We start from the raw sequence: 19,813 nt of genomic DNA, 5'->3' as shown, positions 1-19,813 counted from the left end.
CCTGAACCATGGCCCCACCCACCCCTCCTGAACCATGGGCCCACCCACCCCTCCTGAACCATGGGCCCACCCACCCCTCCTGAACAATGGCCCCACCCACCCCCCCAACCATGGCCCCACCCACTAGCCCTTACCAAGGATCTTGCTGATGCTGGAGTTGTGCATGTCTGGGAAGGCTTGTAGGATCTTCCTCCGCTCATCCTTGGCCCACACCATGAAGGCATTCATGGGCCTCTTGATGTGACTGCTGTTTCGGGACTCGGGGAAGTGGCGGGAGCCTGGGGGACAGGAGAGAAGTCAGCTAGGTAGCCTGTCTGGGGTCCTAAGAGTACCCCAGGGCCAGCAGAGAGATGTTCCCCTACTTGACCAGCAGGAGGCACTGAGGAGGCTCCCACAGCCACCAGCCCAGGAGGAGCAAGGCAGGAGCAGAGAAGGCAGAGGAAACAGCAAGAGGCCCAGCCAGGGAACCAGAGACAGACACACAAGAAAATCACGGCAATATGGCCTCAAGAGAGAGCAGAAACTCAGCAGTCTCAGAGACAGGGCGGAAAGCAGACTCAGAGACAGAACCAACAGACACATAATGGGACAGCAGAGGCACACACACCTGGAGAGGACCCAACAGACCGAAGGAGCGAAGGGATCAGAGGCAGACACAGCCTGCCCTGGCCCTGGCAGGACACAGAGTTGGGCCCTCCTGCCCATCAGCCCAGTGCCCGAGCCCTCACCGTCCATGTCACAGCTCAGCATGGCTTCCTCCAGTGGGTGCACACAGCCGTCCTCCAGCCGCTCCTTGGCCGGGGATGACTCCAGGCTGATGAGGTCCTAGGTTGACAGGACGACCTTACATCGGCCTCCTCTGCATCACCCACTCCTCCCCCTCCTCCTATCTTGGTGGCCTCAGACTGTGTCTTCCAACCCTGGCCACCATCTGTGGCTGCCCCCAGGTTCAGGTGAGTGGGGGGCCCTACCTTACGGAAGGGGGTGTTGGGAGAGCCTTCCAAGGCTCCACTGTGGCTGTGCAGCAGCTGCCGAGCGTCCTGGATGGCTTTGGTGACAGCATCCCCCTCACCAAGGAAGCCTGTGGTAGAGGGCAGAAGAGAGGGAAGAGAAGCGAGGGAAGCTGAGGGCGTCAGCCCAGTGAGAGCCCAAACTCCATCAGCCTCCCGCCATGCCACTCCCATGAGGCACCTGACTGTTCCTTCCTGTCCTTCCACAGGGTGACGGCATTGCGCGTCCTCAAGGGGGTGCCACTTACACTGGCTATTTATTGCGCATGTCAATAGACTAGAAATGAGAATAGCACCCCCTGGAACTGTGCAACTGTGGCCTGAATCACTGATGCTTGGAATGCCCAGACAGACACGATGAGGGAGAGGAGGAAGGGGAGCTTCTGCTAAGAGCAAGCCTAACCCAGAGAGGGGCAGGGACCTGCTCACGGTCGCATCATGCTGGCGGCTCCCCACTAAGAGGGCTGAAGGACAAGTGCAGGCAGCAGGAGGCTTACCCAGAGGCAGGTTCGGGGGGCTGGACTGCAGGTCCCGCGTGGGGCCCCCATGGCTGGGGGGGCGGGGCGCACAATTGCTCATCTTGAGGCTTGGGGAGCTGGAGGTGTTGGGCAGCTCAGGAGCCTTGGGCTTGGCTGTGAGGTTCAGGGGCTGGGAGGGCTCCTGAGGGAGACCCGGCAGGTCAGAGGATGACAGACACCAGAGGAGACTCCCACAGTGGGACAGAGAGGAAGTGAGGTGAGCATACCCAGAACACACAAGGAGACAGACAGAAAAGTGGACACAGAAGGAGCAGGTGAACAGGAACACAGGACGCCGTGGCTCACCCATGCACACCCCGCAGTCCCCTAAGGCGGCAGCCAGCTGTCAGAAGCTCAGCAGGGAGCCCCAGGCTGGTGGGTAGAGGGCAGTACCTGCAAGGGGTGGGGGGCGGCCATGGCCCCAGGCCTCTTCACCACTGGGGCAGGGGGACTGTGCAGCAGCTGCAGCGGATACTCCACTATGGAAAAGGCGGCAGGGAGAAAAGTCCTGGATGAGCACAGAACAGCAGACACCCTGCTTGACGAGGTCCCAGCACCACAAGGTGGGCAATGGCTCCCAGCTGGCCCAGCTTGGTTCCAACCACTGCCCTCCCCAGCCCCAAAGCATGGCTGGAGGCCTCCTGTTCCCTCACCCCCACTGCCTCTGCACACTAACCGGCATCTTCACTGGGTTGTCCCCTTCCCAACCCACTCTACTTAAGTAGAGCTTCCCAGATTCTAGAGTCCCATCCAATGGCACAGTGAGAGAGGGGACACCATCTATTCATCCAACAGCTACTTTTATTTTGCACCTACTCGGCACAGGACACAAAAGCGGCTGCCTGTTGTGTAGGACGTCTCATATGTATCATCTCACAATAATACATGGTATGCAGTACGTAACAGGGGCTGAATACATCATCATCCCATTTGACAGATAAAGAAATGAAAACCGGCCGGGCGCAGTGGCTCACGCCTGTAATCCCAACACTTTGAGAGGCCCGGGCGGGCAGATCACGAGGTCAGGAGATTAAGACCATCCTGGCCAACACAGTGAAACCCCATCTCTACTAAAAATACAAAAATTAGCAGGGCGTGTTGGCATGCGCCTGTAATCCCAGCTGCTCGGGAGGCTGAGGCAGGAGAATTGCTTGAACCCGGGAGGCGGAGGTTGCAGTGAGCCGAGATTGCACCACCACACTCCAGCCTGGGCAACAGAGTGAGACTCCATCTCAAAAAAAAAAAAAAGAAAACCTTAGAAGTCAAATGCGGCTGGGTGTGGTGCCTCATGCCTGTAATCCTAGCACTTTGGGAGGCTGAGGGGGAGGACTGCATGAGGCCAAGAGTTCAAGACCAATCTGGCTAACATAGAGAGACCCCCATCTCTATTACTAAGAATTTAAAATTTTTAAAACTAAAAATAAGAAGAAAAATGGGTTACCCACAGAGCTATTAAATGGCAGCATCAGGATTTGAACCCCGCACCTCTAGACTCCACAGCCGTTCCTTCTCCTCGACATGACACTCCTACCTGCCCTACCTCACTCCCAGGCCCAGCCTCCAGGTGGAGAGACAGGCCACATGTAGAAATCACGAAGTGCATGGCGGGTGGTGATGAGGGCCGCACACGCAGAGCGCCAGCAAACTCTGCTGCAGCTAGGGTAACTAGGGCAGGCTCCCTGGGGGAGCCGAGGTGTGTGCTTAGCGCCTGCAAAATGAGCAGGATTTGGGCAGGTGGAGATAGGGTGGCAGAGTGTGTGAGCGTGAGCTGTGGGGAATGAGGCAGGCCATGGGGGCCAGGTCGGCTCCAAGGCCCGTGAAGGCCAAGGTCAGGAGTGTGGAGCCCATGCTGTGGGCACAGAGCACCGTGTAAGGCTTGTGAGCCGGGGATGGCCACCGTTCGCAGTCAGCTTTTGCAAGGGACCTTGCTTGTTTAGTTTCTGAAGCAAAGTGGGAGGCAGCCATGCCGGTCCCCGGCTCCCATAGCTTATTTCCTTTCCTCACCTGGAATGCAGTTGGGGGCCCTATCCCCAACCAGATCACACTGTCCCCTAGCCTCCACGGCTCCCCTCCACATTTATGGGGAGTTGCAATGGTTTGGAATTTCCCTGTCCTTCACCTTCAACCTTCTCCACTCCCAGTTCCCCCTGCTAACTGGAAACTTCCACACTGGGCCTGTCTTGGTCTACTCGGGCTGTTGAAACAATGTGCCATAAACCAAGCAGCTGACAGACCTCAGAAATTCATTCCTCCCTTCCGGAGGGGAATCTGCTTCAGAATGAACTGTACCTTGAGCCTGACCTATGACTGATTGTGGTGAGATATTATAATTGTTGTTTGTTTTGTGACAGGGCCTCACTCGGTGTCTGTCTCGTTTTTTCTTGCTCTGTCTCCGGGGCTGGTGTGCAGTGGTGTGAACACAACTCACTACAGCCTTGACCTCCCAGGCTCAAGCAATCCTCCTGCCTCAGCCTCCCAAGTAGCTGGGACCACAGGCACAGGACACCATGATGGGCTAATTTTTTATTTTTTGTAGAGATAGGGTCTCACTTTGTTGCCCAGGCTGGTCTTAAACTCCTGGCCTCAAGCAATCCTCCTGCGTCAGCCTCCCAAAATGCTGGGATTACAGACATGAGCCACTGTGCCTGGTCTAGGTGAGATTAGATGAGGCTCTGGACTTGAAAGTTTTGAATTGATGCTGGAACAAGTTAAGATTTGGGTGTCTACTGGGAGGGAATGTATTTTGCATATGACAAGAACATGAATGTGGGGGAGTCTGGGGCAGAATGCTATGGTCTGAGTGTTTCTGCCCCCCACAATTCCTATGTGGAAAACTAATTCCCAATGTGACAGAATTAGGATGTGGGACCTTTGGGAGGTGACTGGGTCATGAGGGTGGGGCCTTTAGGAATGGGATTGGAGGCCTGAGGGAGCCTGTTTACCCCTTTCACCACATGAGGACACAGTGAGAGATGCCATCCTTGAACCCGAAAGCCAGCCCTCACCAGACACCGAATACACTGGCTTCAGTCTTGGACTTCTCAGTCCCCAGAACTGTGAGGAATACACGTCTGTAGTTCATGAGCCACCCGGTCCATGGCCTACAGCCCCCGAATGGATGAAGATGGGGCCTGGCTTCCTCAGTCTATTGTGTTTCCCATTTACACCACGCTACAGTGCCCGGCGCAAACGAGGCAGGAACAGAGTCGGTGGGGCTGAGTAGGCTACCCACGCTCACGGCCTATGGGCCTTGGGGAATTTCCTCTTCTGTCTCTTTCTCGCCTGTGGAACAGGGAGGATGGACTAGCCTGGCCGCCTTTGAAGCTGTCCGCACTTCTAGGGTAATTATGGGTAGGACCTCTGCCCTGTCCCTATAACTCTGTCACTGCCCTAATTCAGGTATCATCCCATATTGCTAGAATCACCTCAGCAGCTCCTGCTTCTGGCCAGTCTCCCCTCCATGCCCTACCCCTCAAAGCAGAAAGACACACTTGCTACTCAAATATTCACATGCACCCCACAGCATACAAAATAAATCCGACTCCATGCTCCGCCTCCAACTCCATGCTCCGCCCCCAACTCCATGCTCCACCCACAACTCCATGCTCCACCCACAACTCCATGCTCCGCCCCCAACTCCATTCTCCGCCCACAACTCCATACTCCGCCCACAACTCCATGCTGCACACCTTCATATCCCACACCCTTGTCTGACACATGGCCAGTCTGCTGAATTTCAGTGATGGGGTAGAAGGCCATAGTGACATGGTCTAGGCAGGGACGAGAGTTTGAAGGTAGGAATCATGGCTGTTAGAATTTGGGAGATGCTGGCTCCCACTTGTAATCCCAGCACTTTGGGAGACCAAGGCACTTGAGGTCAGGAGTTTGAGACCAGCCTGGGCAACATGGCGAAACTCCGTCTATACTAAAAATACAAAAATGAGCCAGGTATGGTGGTTTACAGCTGTAATTCCAGCTACTTGGGAGGCTGAGGCAGAAGAATCATTTGAACCTGGGAGGTAGAGGTTGCAGCAGTGAGCTGAGATTGAGCCACTGCACTCCAGAGCCCAGGCGACACAATGAGTGAGAGATTCTGTCTCAAAAACAACAAAAAAAACAACTTGGGAGATTTATAAACTCCAGTTAATATTCCAGGTTTTTTTTTTTTTTTTTTTTTTGAGATGGAGTCTTGCTCTTTTAACCAGGCAGGAGTGCAGTGGTGTGATCTCAGCTCATTGCAACCTCCACCTCCCCGGTTCAAGTGATTCTCTTCCCTCAGCCTTCTGAGTAGCTGAGATTACAGGTACCTGCCACCACACCCAGCTAATTTTTGTATTTTTAATAGAGATGGGGTCTCACTGTGTTAGCCAGGCTGGCCTCAAACTCCTGACCTCAAGCAATCCGCCCACCTCGGCCTCCCAAAGTGCTAGGATTGTAGGAGTGAGCCCCGGGAAATATTCCAGATATTAATACTCTGGTATAGTAAATGTACCAAAACTGGGAAGACTAGACCTGGATTGCTACATCATCTTCCATCTAAAAAGGGCTTTATGGTTTTCCAATGCGCTATTTCTTTTCATTCTCCCGGTGAAGTTCAGTGAAATTCAGCAAGATTCAGAAAAAGAGGATTATTTTTCCACCAGACAGATCCGAAGCTGAAGCCCAGAAAGGCCACATAGCAAATTAATGGATGAAAGCGGCTCCAGGGCACCTTCCCTGACCTCGGCACAGGCTGGCCGCAGTGGCGGGACCTCCCTTCTCACACTCACCTGGTTTGCAGGGAATGGGTTGAATGGGTAAGGCCAGCTGGGAGTCGGGGGTGACAGGCAGAGGTTGGTGGCTTGGGGGGAAGGCTGGGATCATGACATAAGGCATGTTAACCTGCTGAAGGCAAAGAAACTCTGTGTGAGTCCCCAGGGACCCAAACAGCTACCCAGCTATGGTCAGCCCATGACACAGAGAATGGACCCATAGACAAGAGGCACAGGGGGTAAAGAAGGGACAGTTTTCCAAAGAATCCCTTTGGCCCCAGGCCATCTCTGTGGGCCCCTGTCTATCTGCCCTCAGGTATCGGCTGGGGAGGAAGACATGACAGGCTCCTCCCTTAAAACAGGGAAGGAAGACAGGTTGGGGGCTAGAACAGAAATAACCCTCCTAGCGTCAGGCCTGAGTGATTCTGCTCTAGGAGCTTTATGCACACATCCCCTGTCCCCAGCTCTACTCCAGGCCGGTGTCAACTCTCTCAGCTGCCTCGTGCCTCTCCAGGTCTCCCTCCTGGTTACCTGGATCTGCTGCTGAAGGAGGTTGATCTTATGCTGCTGCTGAATCAGCTGCTGCTGCTGCTTTGCAATCTGGGAGAGGGAAAGAGTAGGCAGAGTGGGTCATGGACATTAACCCTGGTGCCCAGAGCCTGCCCAGCCCTAATCACACCCTGCCTTCCACAGTAGCGCAAACCGCAGAGTGCGGTGGCAGTGGGGAGCAGAGCGGTCAGCCCTCAGAACTGGTTCTCCTTTTGCAGGAAGTTCATCCCTCCCTGCAGGACCAGGAGGCTGGGCAGGAAGCCGCAAGCTGCTCTTCCTAGAGTCCTTTTCATACCCTCCTACCCCTAACCCCTCACTGCCGCAACCTCCACCTCCCAGGTTCAAGGACTCATGAATCAGTCCAGGTAGGAATCCTACAGCCCCTGCCCCACCTACCCCTGGCCCCAGCCTGCACTGGTGGGACCTGCCCCTCAGGCACCCTTCTCTAGGTCCTGACACACTCACTTTCCTGGCAAGAAAGCCACACCCACTGAGCAGGGCCTACCTGCTCCTGCTGCTGCCGCGCTAGCTCCATCTGCTGCTGCTGCTTCTCAAACAGCATGGCAGCCATGTTCTTCTGCTCCGAGTGGGCTGTCAGGAGCTGGTCCCGCAGGGTGGACAGCTGGTGGATCATGACCAGAAGCTGGAGCTCCTTCTCTGCTAGGCTTTCTTGGGTCCCTGCTCCACAGTGAAACAGCCCCCAGTGGGATTTTTTTTTATTTGTTCATCTACCCACCCATCCATCTACCCATTTATTCATCAGACACTTATTGAGCAACTGCTATGTCCCAGGACTATTAGGGGATGAGCCACAGAGACGATGACACAAGACGCCTGCCTTGAAGGGGTCTCTTCATGTTGCTACCTGGCAACTACTAGCCTGGAAGTTCTCCCCTATTAGTCACGAATCCCAGGCCCTAAAAACGCTGACAGTGGGACATCTCAGCCCCAGAGCCTCAGGCCTCTTGGATGTCCCCCAGTGCTCAGCACCACACAGGGCCAGGGTGGACACCATCCCATCAGAGGGATCCAGGGGGACACACTCAGGCTTTGAAGCAAGTTGGGTCTGGGTTCAAATTCCCATTTCAACCCAACCTGCCTCTGAGCTGTTAGACTAGTTTATCAATTTCTCTGCACTTTAGGGTTTTCAAAATCTGTTAAGTGGGTGTAATAGTCACTTCAGAGGGTTACAGTGAGGGATAAATGAGCTAATAGAGGCAGGACATGGTGGCTCACGCCTGTAATCCCAGCACTTTGGAAGGTCAAAGCCGGTGGATCATCTGTCAGGAGTTCAAGACTAGCTTGATCAACACGGTGAAATCCTGTCTCTATAAATATATATATATACATATATTATATATATATATACACACACACATATATACATGTGTATATATACATATATGTATATATATGTATATATATTTATAGAGAATTTTCTATAAATTTATATGTATTTATATATGTATATATACACGTATGTATATATAATATATATGTATATATATATTGTGTATATATATAATATATATATGTACACACACACACACACACACACACACAAGTTAATATATGCAAAGCTCTTCCTCCAGGATCTGGCACAGGGTCCTGAACCAATAAATGTTAGCGTATCCCTGACCTCCAGTTTAGCTCCTGTCTGATGTAGCAGTTTATTCCTGAGTGCCTGGCCACAGACTTCTTTTTTCCACATCAGAAATCACTCAGGGATCCTTCGAGAAATAGAGATGGCCAGGCCCTTACCATACCATGGGGTTCCCATTCAGCAGGTAGGGGTGGAGCCTGGGTATCTGTATGGTTTTATCTCTGTGGATGTGATCCAGGACAATGCAAAAATGGTCATTCTGGCTGGGTGCGGTCGGTGGCTCATGCCTGTAATCCCAGCAATTTGAGATGCCAACGTGGAAGGATTGCTTGAGCCCAGGAGTTTGAGACCAGCCTAAGCAACATGGTAAGACCTCATCTCTTTTTACAAAAAGTATAAAAATTGGCCGGGCACGGTGGCTCACGCCTGTAATCCCAGCACTTTGGGAGGCCGAGACGGGTGGATCACCTGAGGTCAGGAGTTTGAGATCAGCCTGGCCAACATGGCAAAACCCTGTCTCTACCAAAAATACAAAAATTAGTCTGTCACGGTAGCAGGCACCTGAAATCCCAGCTACTCAGGAGACTGAGGCGGGAGAATTGCTTGAACCTGGGAGGTGGAGGTTGCAGTGAGCTGAGATGGAGCCACTGCACTCCAGCCTAGGGGATACAGCAAGACTCTGCCTTCAAAAAATAATAATAAAATAAATAATTAGCCTGGCTTGGTGGCAGGTGCCTATGGCCCTAGCTACTCAGGAGGCTGAGATGGGAGGATCACTCAGGAGGTTTAAGCTGCAGTGAGCCAAGATTGTGCCACTGCACTCCAGCCTGGGCGACACAGGGAGACCCTATCTCAAAAAAAAAAAAAAAATCACTCTAAGGAATCCAAGCAGCAGCCCGTTAATAACCACTTCTCGTTCACTTAGTGAAGTCCCACTGACTTAGAATTAATTAGAGTGAAAGGAAACTTTCTGCTTATTTTGCAGTTAGACCTGGGAAGTGGCAATGACATGCCTGAAGTCACAAGGGTGCCTGGTGAGAGCCCAGATTCATAGCCATGGAATTTGATTCCTACCAGGCCTCTCCTGCATGGGAGGAATCAGACCTAATGCTTGGGGCCCCCAAGTGAGGGATGGTGATGACACCTAAGGCCAGGCAGGAGCCAGATGGCACAGGATAGGTATGAGGGTAACAAGAACCGCCCTACAGAGCCAGGCTGCACGGCCAGGCCAGGAGAAGAGAGATGGAGTTCAAACACTTCCCCAACCCCCTACAGGCCTCCACCTTTGACATCTTTGGCTTCCATAGAGTTCCTTCCGAGGAACCTCTCCTTCCAGTCACTGGACAACAGCTTCTCGATGGCTGGCACCACTGGAAGACAGCAAAGGGGTGAGGAATAACTGTCCTAACACCTCCCTGCCCCAGGACTCTGCCTCTAACTAAAGCAGACATCCTACCTTCTTTCAAATTTCGGTTGAAGTCCAGCTTCTCCTGACTTCCAGAGGCAGCCTCCGACGCTCCTGGTCTCTTGGGTTCTGGGGACCCATTACCCTCTGGAGAGCTACAGTCCTGTAAGACATGCTGAATTGTCACTGTCACCCCCAAGAGAAGGGGACAGGCTGCGGGGAGGGCTGGGCACCTCAAAGATGTGTATCCTGAGAGATCCCAACCCTGCTTAAGTCCTACTTCTCCACCTGCTAGGCCCCTTTGTCCTCCACCTGCTGGACCTTTGCTCAGGAAAAGAACAAAAGATTTCAAAACAAAAGACCTGCGTTTCAGTCCAGGCTTAGTGACTCACAAGTTGCTTGATCCCACACAAGTCCCTGAACTGCTCTGAACCTGACTTCCCTCTTTTGAAAATAGAAATATTAATACCTCCTCTGTTACAGGATTGTTGCTGGGATCAAGGGCGTTAATGCATGTGAATGAGGTTTGCCATTGCAATCAGGGGCCAAAAGTAAGCTGTTAGTTGTTACTCCCTTCCACACACCCACTACACCAGCGGGGCTGCATGGGGAGCAGGCAGGGGCTGGCAAGTTACTCACACTCCCCACTGCCTGCCTCACTCCTCTTCTCATCAAAGTCCTCCTCATCCTTTAAGGCCTAGCTTGAGGCTCTACTTCTCCGGGAAGTCTTCCTTGATCACCAATGCCCCCACCCCGAAACCCCCTCCTCCAGGCTGGATTCCTTCTTAGAGCCTGTAACTCTCCTCATTTTTACTTGTTTGAATTTTAATTATATATTCCCTTTTTACATCTCCTATGTGAAATAATAGAATTTTTAGGAGGAGCAAGAATCCTTATTAATCGTGTGGCTCAATCCTCTTCTTTTGTTGGTTTGTTTTGTTTGTTTTTTTGAGACGAAGTCTGGCTCTGTCACCAGGCTGGAGTGCAATGGCGCAATCTCAGCTCACTGCAACCTCCACCTCCCTGGTTCAAGTGATTCTTCTGCCTCAGCCTCCCAAGTAGCTGGGACTACAGGCGTGAGCCACCACACCCGGCTAATTTTTTGTAGAGACAGGGTTTCGCCATCTTGGCCAGGACGGTCTGGATCTTCTGACCTCGTGATCTGCCCGCCTCAGCCTCCTAAAGTGCTGGGATTACAGACGTGAGCCACCGAGTTCAGCCCATTCTCTTGTTTTAAGAGTAAAGAACCGTATCATCTTTAGCAATGACCTGATTCTTGCTTGGGCAATCAGATTGATTTCCCTAAACAACCTGAAAAATCTTGTAGATTACTTTAAAGCTAGACTTTTAGCATGTGTGTCCCATCTCCCCATCTAGTCCTCAGAAGCAAGGACTGGGTCACACATAGGTGAATAGTCACTATCAAGCAAGTGAGTGAGTGAGTGCGGGCCTGAGTCCAGGTCCTGCTCTGATAGGTGACCTGGCTTCTGGCCTCAGTCTGAACTTGGCAGTGCCTCCCTGCTCCCCTACACAGCGTCTTACTCCTATGATCACCATTTCTGCCTGTATCTGCTGTCATCTAGGGTTGTGGACCTGCCCAGCCTAGGAGAGGCCAGGGACGTCGCATGCGTGTGAGGACGGAGGCAGAGTGGGGACACTGACCCAGTAGCCCCTGAAAAAGTGCTGGGCACCTGGGCTGGAGCTCGGGGGTCAGCACCATCCTGGGAGTCCCGGGCTGGGTCTCCAGGCTGAGGTTCAGCGGCAGTGGCTGAGCCCTGGGGGGCCTCGTGGCAAGGCTCCTTCTTCTCCTCTGACTTGATGGTGCAGTTCACCATGGTGCCAACGCCATCCAGGGCCAGCTGGGCAGAGATGGGGCTCCTCATGGACATCCTGGGGAGGGACAGAATGAGCTGAGGTGAGTCTCCAGTCGTAAACTTCTGCCCAGAGGCAGTGACCCTACCGTTTGCTCCCTCACCCCACCCAAGTGCCTCCTGGAGCCCCTCACACGGGCACACTCACAGAGAGTGCAAGCCTACTTGTGAACCCACAGAAAAATCAGCACAGGCTCTTGTGGCCCTCACGTTTTTTGTTTTGGTTTTCATTTTTTAAACAAAAAGTTCTAGAGAAGAGTGGGCCCACCCTTCCTCACGCCCTGCCTGTTTAATGCTGGGTCTATGGGACTAGTGGACTGGTGGGCCCAACTCACCAGGCCAGATCCTGACTGGCAGTTTCTGAGCTCAACAGAGTTGAAAAGTGTGTGTGTGTGTGTGAGTGTGTGTGTGTGTGTGTGTGTGCACGAGTATAGGTCTGTGCATGTTTGTATGTATACAAATGCATTTTTTTTTTGAGTCAGAGTCTCACTCTGTCACCCAGGCTGGAGTGCAGTGGCATAATCTCGGCTCACTGCAACATCTGCCTCTGGAGTTCAAGCGATTCTCCTGCCTCAGCCTCCCGAGTAGCTATTACAGGCAATTGCCACCATGCCAGGCTAATTTTTATATTTATAGCAGAGACGGGGTTTCACCACGTTGGCCAGGCTGGTCTTTTACTCCTGACCTCTCAGGTGATTTGCCTGCCTCGGCCTCCCAAAGTGCTGGAATTACAGGCATAAGCCACTGCGCCCAGCCTACAAATGCATTTTTATAATTAGTTATCAAAACTTAGAAGTCAAGAGACAGCACATAAAAATCCAGATTTGAACTTCTAGTTCAATTGTGGTGACAAAAATTGGCTGGAACTGAGTAGTGGGTGTTTCTTATGGACAGACCCGTCTACCTCAGCCTCTATACGCCTCCTGCTCCCCAAAACGGAAACCAAGTATCAACTACATAGAACATATATTCTTCTATTTATGAGACATACAGTCTTCTTCTTATGTTGGAGACAAGGTAAAAGTAAACCATTTCTTTTCTTATTTCATGCATCTATCAAAAGGGGAGAAATAGCCACATATGGTGGTTCATGCCTGTAATCCCAGTTACTCAAGAGGCTGAGGCAGGGGCATCACTTGAGGTCAGGTGTTTGAGGCCAGTCTGGGCAACACAGTGAGACCTCCATCTCTTTAAAAAAAAAAAAAAAAAAAAAAAAAAGCAGGGTTTGGGGGTGAGAATAACAGGCTGAGATGAGTGGCTTTAAGAAAAATATTTTCTGGCCGGGTGCAGAGGCTCTCGCCTGTAATCCCAACACTTTGGGAGGCTGAGGTGGGCGGATCACCTGAGGTCAAGAGTTCGAGATCAGCTGGGCCAACATGGTGAAACCCCACCTCTACTAAAAATATAAAAATTATCCGGGCATGCTGGCATGCACCTGTAATCTCAGCTATTCAGGAGGCTGAGGCAGGAGAATTGCTTGAACCTGGGAGGCTGAGGTTGCAGTGAGCGGAGATCATGCCATTGCACTCCAGCCTGGATGACACAGCAAGACTATGTCTAAAAAAAAAAAAAAAATCGAAAAATATTTTATAATATCTAGCTAGAATCTCTCATTTAGAGTCTGGCCATCATAGGCATTTGAGTTTGCAGTTTCTGGTTTAAGTAGCTGGTATTCCTTGCAGACCCTCCTGAGACTCTGCACCTGCTGTTCCTTTCGTGTCACATCACTGCCTGGGACATCTGAGGAGCCAAGCAATCACAGGATCTCAGAGAGTGGTTTCCAGGGGTCACGCCAGGCTTGGGAGGAGCAGCAGATGCCTCTCCTTCAAAGTCACTGGGGCACACATCCAGAGACTGGATTCCAGTGGGAACACAAAGCAAGTTCCAGCTACGTATGGGTCCTGCCTCAGCTACTGACTAGCCCAGAGACCGAGGACAAATTGCTTATCTGCTCTACACTTCACATTTCTTCACCTATAAAATGAGCATGATAAGAGTCCCTACTCTATAGGGTGGCCGTGAGGACTAGGAGTTGATATTTATATGGTACTTAGAACAGTTCGTGGGACCAGTAAGCACTGATCTGGTGTTTTGTTGTTTATTACATTTCCAAATACCATCACATGACCTGGTGTTTGTTAAACCACTGCTAGTTGGAATGCAGTATGAGGACCAACAGCTTCAGCAGGCCTTGGGGGCTTGTTTGAGAGGCAAAGTCTTGGGTCCTACCCACAAATCAGAATCTCTGCGAGTTAGGCCAGGGATCGGGTTTAACCAGCTCTCCAGGTGAGTTTGAGATGCACTAGTTAGAAAAGCACTATTAAATAAATTGTTTTTATTATTTTTTTTTTTTGCTTGGGGATTAATGTTTAGGGGAGGTATGTAAGGCTAAAATCAGATATAGTAAAAATATCTGTACAGTAAAAAAATCCCTTAAAGCAATATGGTATTTAAATATTGCATCAACTCTGTATGGATGCATTGGTATAGATTGCATCAACTCTGTAAAATGTTTGTTACATAAAATGAAACATGCATTGTATATAATAGAGTACATGTACAGTATTTTAAATAAGCAAGCGTTATAATGGAATAAAATATATTCAGTCAGCCCTCTGTATTCATAGGTGCCACATCCATGGATTCAACCAACCTCAGATCAAAAATATTTAAAAAATCAATTTCATCTGTACTGAACATGTAGCCTTGCTATTATTCACTAGACAATATTGTGCAACAACTATTTACATAAGATGTACATTATATTAGGTATTATAAATCTAGAGACTCAGTGGTTCATGCCTGTAATCTCAACACTTTGGGAGGCTGATGCGGGAGGATTGCTTGATTGCTTGAAGCCAGGAGTATTGCTTTTTTTTTTTTTTTTTTGTAGATGCCCACTAGCCGGGGCAACATAGCAAGACCCTGTCTCTACAAAAGAATATTAAAATTAGCTAGGCGTGATGGCATGCACCTGTAGTCCTAGCTACTGGGGAGGCTGCGGTTGGAGGATTCGCTTGGAGCCAGGAGTTTGAAGCTGCCAAGATTAAGTCACCATACTTCAGCCTGGGTGACAGAGTGAGACCCTATCTCAAAAATAATAACAACAATAATTAAAAACCAAGGTATACGGGAGGATGTGCACAGGTTATATGCAAATACTGTGCCATTCTCTATCAGGGACTTGAACATCTGCACATTTTGGTGCCTTCAGGGGTCCTGGAATCAACCGTCTCAGATACAGCGGGCTGACTGTAACTGTGTACAGTCCTACATCACTTAATAGCATGGCGTGTTCTGAGAAATGCATCACCAGGCAACTTCTTTGTTACTCAAACCTCGCAGAGTATATTTACACAAACCTAGCTGGTACAGCCTGCTACACGCCTAGGCTGTATGGTACAGCCTATTGCTCCTGGGCACAAACCTGTCCAGTGTGTTATTGTACTGAGTACTGTACGCAATTGCAATGGAATGGCATTTGTGTATCCAAACGTCCAAAGATAGGAAAGCTACAGCAAAAATACAGTTCTACCACTGTATTTTTGCTGTAGCTTTCCTATCTTTGGACGTTTGGAGGTAGAACCTTGCGGGACCACCATCCTACATGTGGTCGGTCGCTGACCGCGACGTCACTTGGCAGGCAGCGCATCAATGCATGTGTATTTGATTTGATGCCAACCTGCTGATCCGACCAGACCCTCCTACTCACCCACTTTCAAAGTGTAGGATTTCCCAGGGGCTGGCTCCCAGGACAGGGCACTGCAGAGAGGGGCCTCCCTGACTATAAGAACGACAGCCCCATCCCACCTAGATGCAGAGAAGAGAAGAGACCCCAGCCCAGCTCACCCTGGGGTCCCCTCCTACAGCCCGGGGGCCTGGAGAACGTCCAGGAAGCAGGCGGCTCAGCCCATCCGGGCACTGGGAGGGGCTCAGAGCCAGGCCGAGAGCAAGGGGGGAGAGAAGTGGGAGTGGGCGCAGTCGGGGAGGGGGTTTTATCCTAAAGCCGAAGGCAGCAATTACATAACAAACAAACCCTGGGCTCAAGCTGTGAATTAATCAAACCGCTGAAAATAAAACCTTCCTCTCAGGAACTTCAGACAAAAGAAATGAAAACAACCAGGCTGGCTGGAAAATAAAAGGCAGCAGCACTGAATGGGGGACAAAAGGAAGCCAGACAATAGGGTGTTGGACAAAAGCAATAAAGCCAAAGGAAGTGTGACAGGCGCACAATGCGGGCCTGTGGGCCTCTGATCCGTGGGCTCCGTGCCACCTCACTCACACCCACCGCGGGCGCAGGCCAGCCACCGGTCCGGACTTGGGTCCTCAGGGTCTCTCCTTCATTCTGTCCCAACTTCAGCGGCTTCCAGCTCCTACCTCAAAGCCTTCCCACTGCAGCCCAGATATCCCAGCAGCAGCCACAGCCTCCGGGAGCATGGTCAGATGAGCAGGACACAAAGGCCCAACCAAGATCTCCCCAGTAGGGGATGGTGAATGACCACCCATCCCCGGAGCTGATGGTGGAGGCAGAGGAGGTCATCATCTGTCCTAATTAACCCTACGAGTGCACGGCCCAAGATTGCAGCCACTTGCCACATGTGGCTCCTAAGCACTTATAATGCAGCCAGTCCCAACAGAAATGTGCGTGGGCAGAAAACACACCCCAGGTTTCGAAAGCTTGGTACACAGAATAGAATGTAAAATATCTCATTAATAATGGTTACTGATTACAAGTTGAAATTCTTTTTGGATAAGTTGGGTTAGATAAAAATACATTATTAAAATTAATTTCGGGCCAGGCGTGGTGGCTCATGCTTGTAATCCCAGCACCTTGGGAGGCTGAGACGGACGGATCACAAGGTCAGGAGTTCTCGACCAGCCTGGCCAACACAGTGAAACCCCGTCTCTACTAAAAATACAGAAAATTAGCCAGGCATGGCGGCGAGCCCCGGTAATCCCAACTACTCAGGAGGCTGAAGCAGGAGAATCGCTTGAACCCAGGAGGCAGAGGTTGCAGTGAGCCAAGATTGCGCCACTGCATTCCAGCCTGGGCGACACAGCTAGACTCTGTCTCAAAAAAAAAAAAAAAAAATTTCATTTCACATACTTCTTTTTGTACTTTCTAATATAGCTACTAGCAAATATGACACATGTAGTTGCCATTATATTTCTGTTGGACAGCAGTGCACTAAGACACCTCCTCCCTCTGAGCTTCTACACACGTAGCCCCCACAGTCCCTCCAGCCAGGTACCAGGGATCACCCTTGTATTAAGGAACCTGTCTCCTGGACCTCTCAGTGGCCTACCCTGGCCTCCAGCACAAAGACAGTGGCTCCTGGTGACCAGCCAAGCAGGCTTAGAGGTATCAGTCTGTTCACTAGGGCTGGATGCCCACCAGATCACCCTGCCCAGACAGGCCCTTCCGTCTGCACAGGTGTCTGGCTCAACTGCAGGTGCTGGGCACTGGCCCTCAGTTGGTATCCTCTGGGCCCACTTGTCTATGAAAGGGCAACAGCCCAGGCGTAATGCCACCCCGCCCCCACTGGGGAGCACCTGCTGGGTCTCACCTTTGGGGAGAGGGTCCTTGGGTACCTCTTTCACCTCCCTCTCCGCCTCCCCAAGCACAGGCCTGCTTGAGAAGAGCAGCTGCTTTCCCTGCCCTGACTGGTCTTGAGGAAACCGAACCTCAGCCTGCCGTGGCCCAGAGAGACACAGGTGTCTCTGTGACGTTCATCAGTGTGAGGCTCCGGACCCTAACCATCCCAGAGAGGACAGCGGCAGTCCCATAATCAACTAGATAAGGCTGGAGGGGGAGCGAGCTGGAAGGAGAGCGGTCCTTATGGGCTCACTGCTCTGCCCCTCTGCAGCTGAGGGTCTCTGCACAGTTTGCTTCATCCCTGCAAGCTGTGTCTGTAAAATGAGGGTCCTGGAGGGAGTCAGGGGACAGCCTGGAAGACCCACAGGGTTTGAGTTCAACAATCTGGGTTTAAATTCCTGTCCTGCCACAGGCTGACTTGTGTGAACCTAGGCAAGTTAATTAACCACTCTTAGCCTGTCTCCTTAGCCATACAATGGGCACAATAACCCATATCCCAGTGGTGTCCATAAAAATTAAATAATACAGGGTGAATATCTACTCTATAAGTTGTGTGCAGTCCAGGATGTTCTGCGAGTCAAGTGATTGAGAGAAGAGCTTCTATGGTCAGACAGATTTGGGTATATTTGAATCCCAACTCTGACCGTTCATTGCGGTTCAACCTTGGGCAAGTAACTTAACCTCTCTGAGCCCATTTCCTCTTCAGTAAAATGGGAGTAAGAACCTCAACATGGGCCGGGCGCAGACACTCACGTCTATAATCCCAGCACTTTGGGAGGCGGAGGCAGGTGGATCACAAGGTCAGTAGTTCGAGACCAGCCTGATCAATATGGTGAAAACCCATCTCTGCTAAAAATATAAAAAATTAGCTGGGCATGGTGGTAGACGCCTGTAGTCTCAGCTACTCGGGAGGCTGAGGCAGGAGAATCACTTCAACCCGGAAGGCGGAGGTTACAGTGAGCCGAGATCGCGCCACTGCACTCCAGCCTGGGCGGCAGAGCGAGATTCCTCCATCTCAAAAAAAAAAGAGCCTCAACATGAAGAGATGAATCTCCCGTTAACAACCCAAACCCTATCAGAGTCCCTATTTTACATTCTCATGGCACTTTGAGCTCAACCTTCAAAGTACTTATCACGTTTGGTAATGATACCTTTACGTGCTTAATTTATTTCGGAGTTGCCGTGCACGGCGGCTCACGGCTATAATCCCAGCACTTTCCTGAGGTCAAGAGCTTGAGACTAGCCTGACTAACATGGTGAAACCCTGACTCTAGTAAAAATACAAAATTAGCCCGGCGTGGTGGTGCGCTATAATTCCAGCTACTTGGGAGGCCGAGGCAGGAGAATCACTTGAACCCAGGAGGCTAAAAAAAAAAAAAAAAAAAAAAATTATTTTGGAGTCATCCGGTAGCCAAAAATATACCTGTTTCTGATCATCACTGTAGCTCCAGTGCCTAACACAGTGCCTGAAACATAGTAGGTGCTCAATAAATATTCTTTTTTTTTTTTTTTTGAGACTAAGTTTTGCTCTTGTTGTCCAGGCTGGAGGGCAATGGCACGATTTTGGCTCACTGCAACCTCTGCCTCCCGGGTTCTGGCAATTCTCCTGCCTCAGCCTCCCAAATAGCTGGGATCACAGGCATATGCCACCATGCCCAGCTAATTTTGTATTTTTAGTACAGACGGGCTTTCTCTATGCTGGTCAGGCTGGTCTCGAACTCCCCACCTCAGGTGATCTGCCCACCTCAGCCTCCTAAAGTGCTGGGATTATAGGCATGAGCCACCACACCCAGCTCAGTAAATATTCTTAGGCTGATGAGAGAGTGACAGAAAGTTCAGCAGCACAGCACAAAGCAGGCCCGGATCCTTAACAGATGACGGGTTCTGTCAGGACTATTAGCTCCTGCCCTCTCAGGTTTTTCTCCCAAACCCAATTATCCTCTTCTGCCTCTTCCTTGAGTCTAAATTCTTCCTATGAGTTACCTAAATATCCCCAGCAGCAAAGCGAGTCCATTTCCTTTTCTTTTTACCTTAAGTCAGATAAGAAACATTTTCCATACTTTTTAGATGTAAAGACCCCGCTGGAGTCCTCCCTTAAGTTCCCTTTAGACTTTCTAGAGACTAAAACAGTCCCTCCAGTTCCTTTACTCCCTCATTACACAGCATGCTCCTTGCTTCAGTGATTTTCCATGTGGCTCCTCAGAAGGTAACCTCAAACTCCACTCTCCCAAAATGCCCAGAAGCCAAAGAACCCTGCGTCCACAGGATACGGGAGTTACTGGGCTCCCTCAGTTTCCACCCCAGTCCAATGCCTTGGTCCTGGTCAGAGACCACAAGTCCACAGGGTGGCCCGTCAGCCTCTCGCTTGGGTGGAAGTGCTCCTACGTGCCCAGTCTCTTCTCCTGCTCAACCTTAACACATTTTATAAACAGAGAAACCAAGGTCAGGGGCTATCGGGTTCACACAGCTTGCTGGGCAGCATTGCTTCAAGACTATATAGAATGGCCGGG

At 50.9% G+C, this 19,813-nt stretch overlaps 1 protein-coding gene across 1 annotated transcript in view; it reads right to left on the bottom strand.

The window, feature by feature from the left end:
* SOX13 (SRY-box transcription factor 13) overlaps positions 1–19,813 on the bottom strand; it is a 58,387-nt gene that overhangs the window by 3,953 nt on the left and 34,621 nt on the right. Inside the window, 12 exon segments of the mRNA XM_032288846.1 lie at positions 135–278; positions 729–825; positions 972–1,081; positions 1,508–1,670; positions 1,922–2,007; positions 6,298–6,412; positions 6,811–6,879; positions 7,334–7,506; positions 9,715–9,801; positions 9,888–9,999; positions 11,499–11,531; positions 11,534–11,726. Coding sequence (XP_032144737.1) covers positions 135–278; positions 729–825; positions 972–1,081; positions 1,508–1,670; positions 1,922–2,007; positions 6,298–6,412; positions 6,811–6,879; positions 7,334–7,506; positions 9,715–9,801; positions 9,888–9,999; positions 11,499–11,531; positions 11,534–11,725 — 1,381 coding nt within the window. The 5' untranslated portion in view covers position 11,726.

The sequence above is a fragment of the Sapajus apella genome, unplaced genomic scaffold, assembly GCF_009761245.1.
Source record: "Sapajus apella isolate SASKATOON/1434 unplaced genomic scaffold, GSC_monkey_1.0 scaffold22, whole genome shotgun sequence".
In the NCBI taxonomy this organism is placed as follows: Eukaryota; Metazoa; Chordata; class Mammalia; order Primates; family Cebidae; genus Sapajus; species Sapajus apella.
The sequence above is the reverse complement of the archived record's forward strand: the minus strand, read 5'-3'. Positions and strand labels throughout refer to the sequence as shown.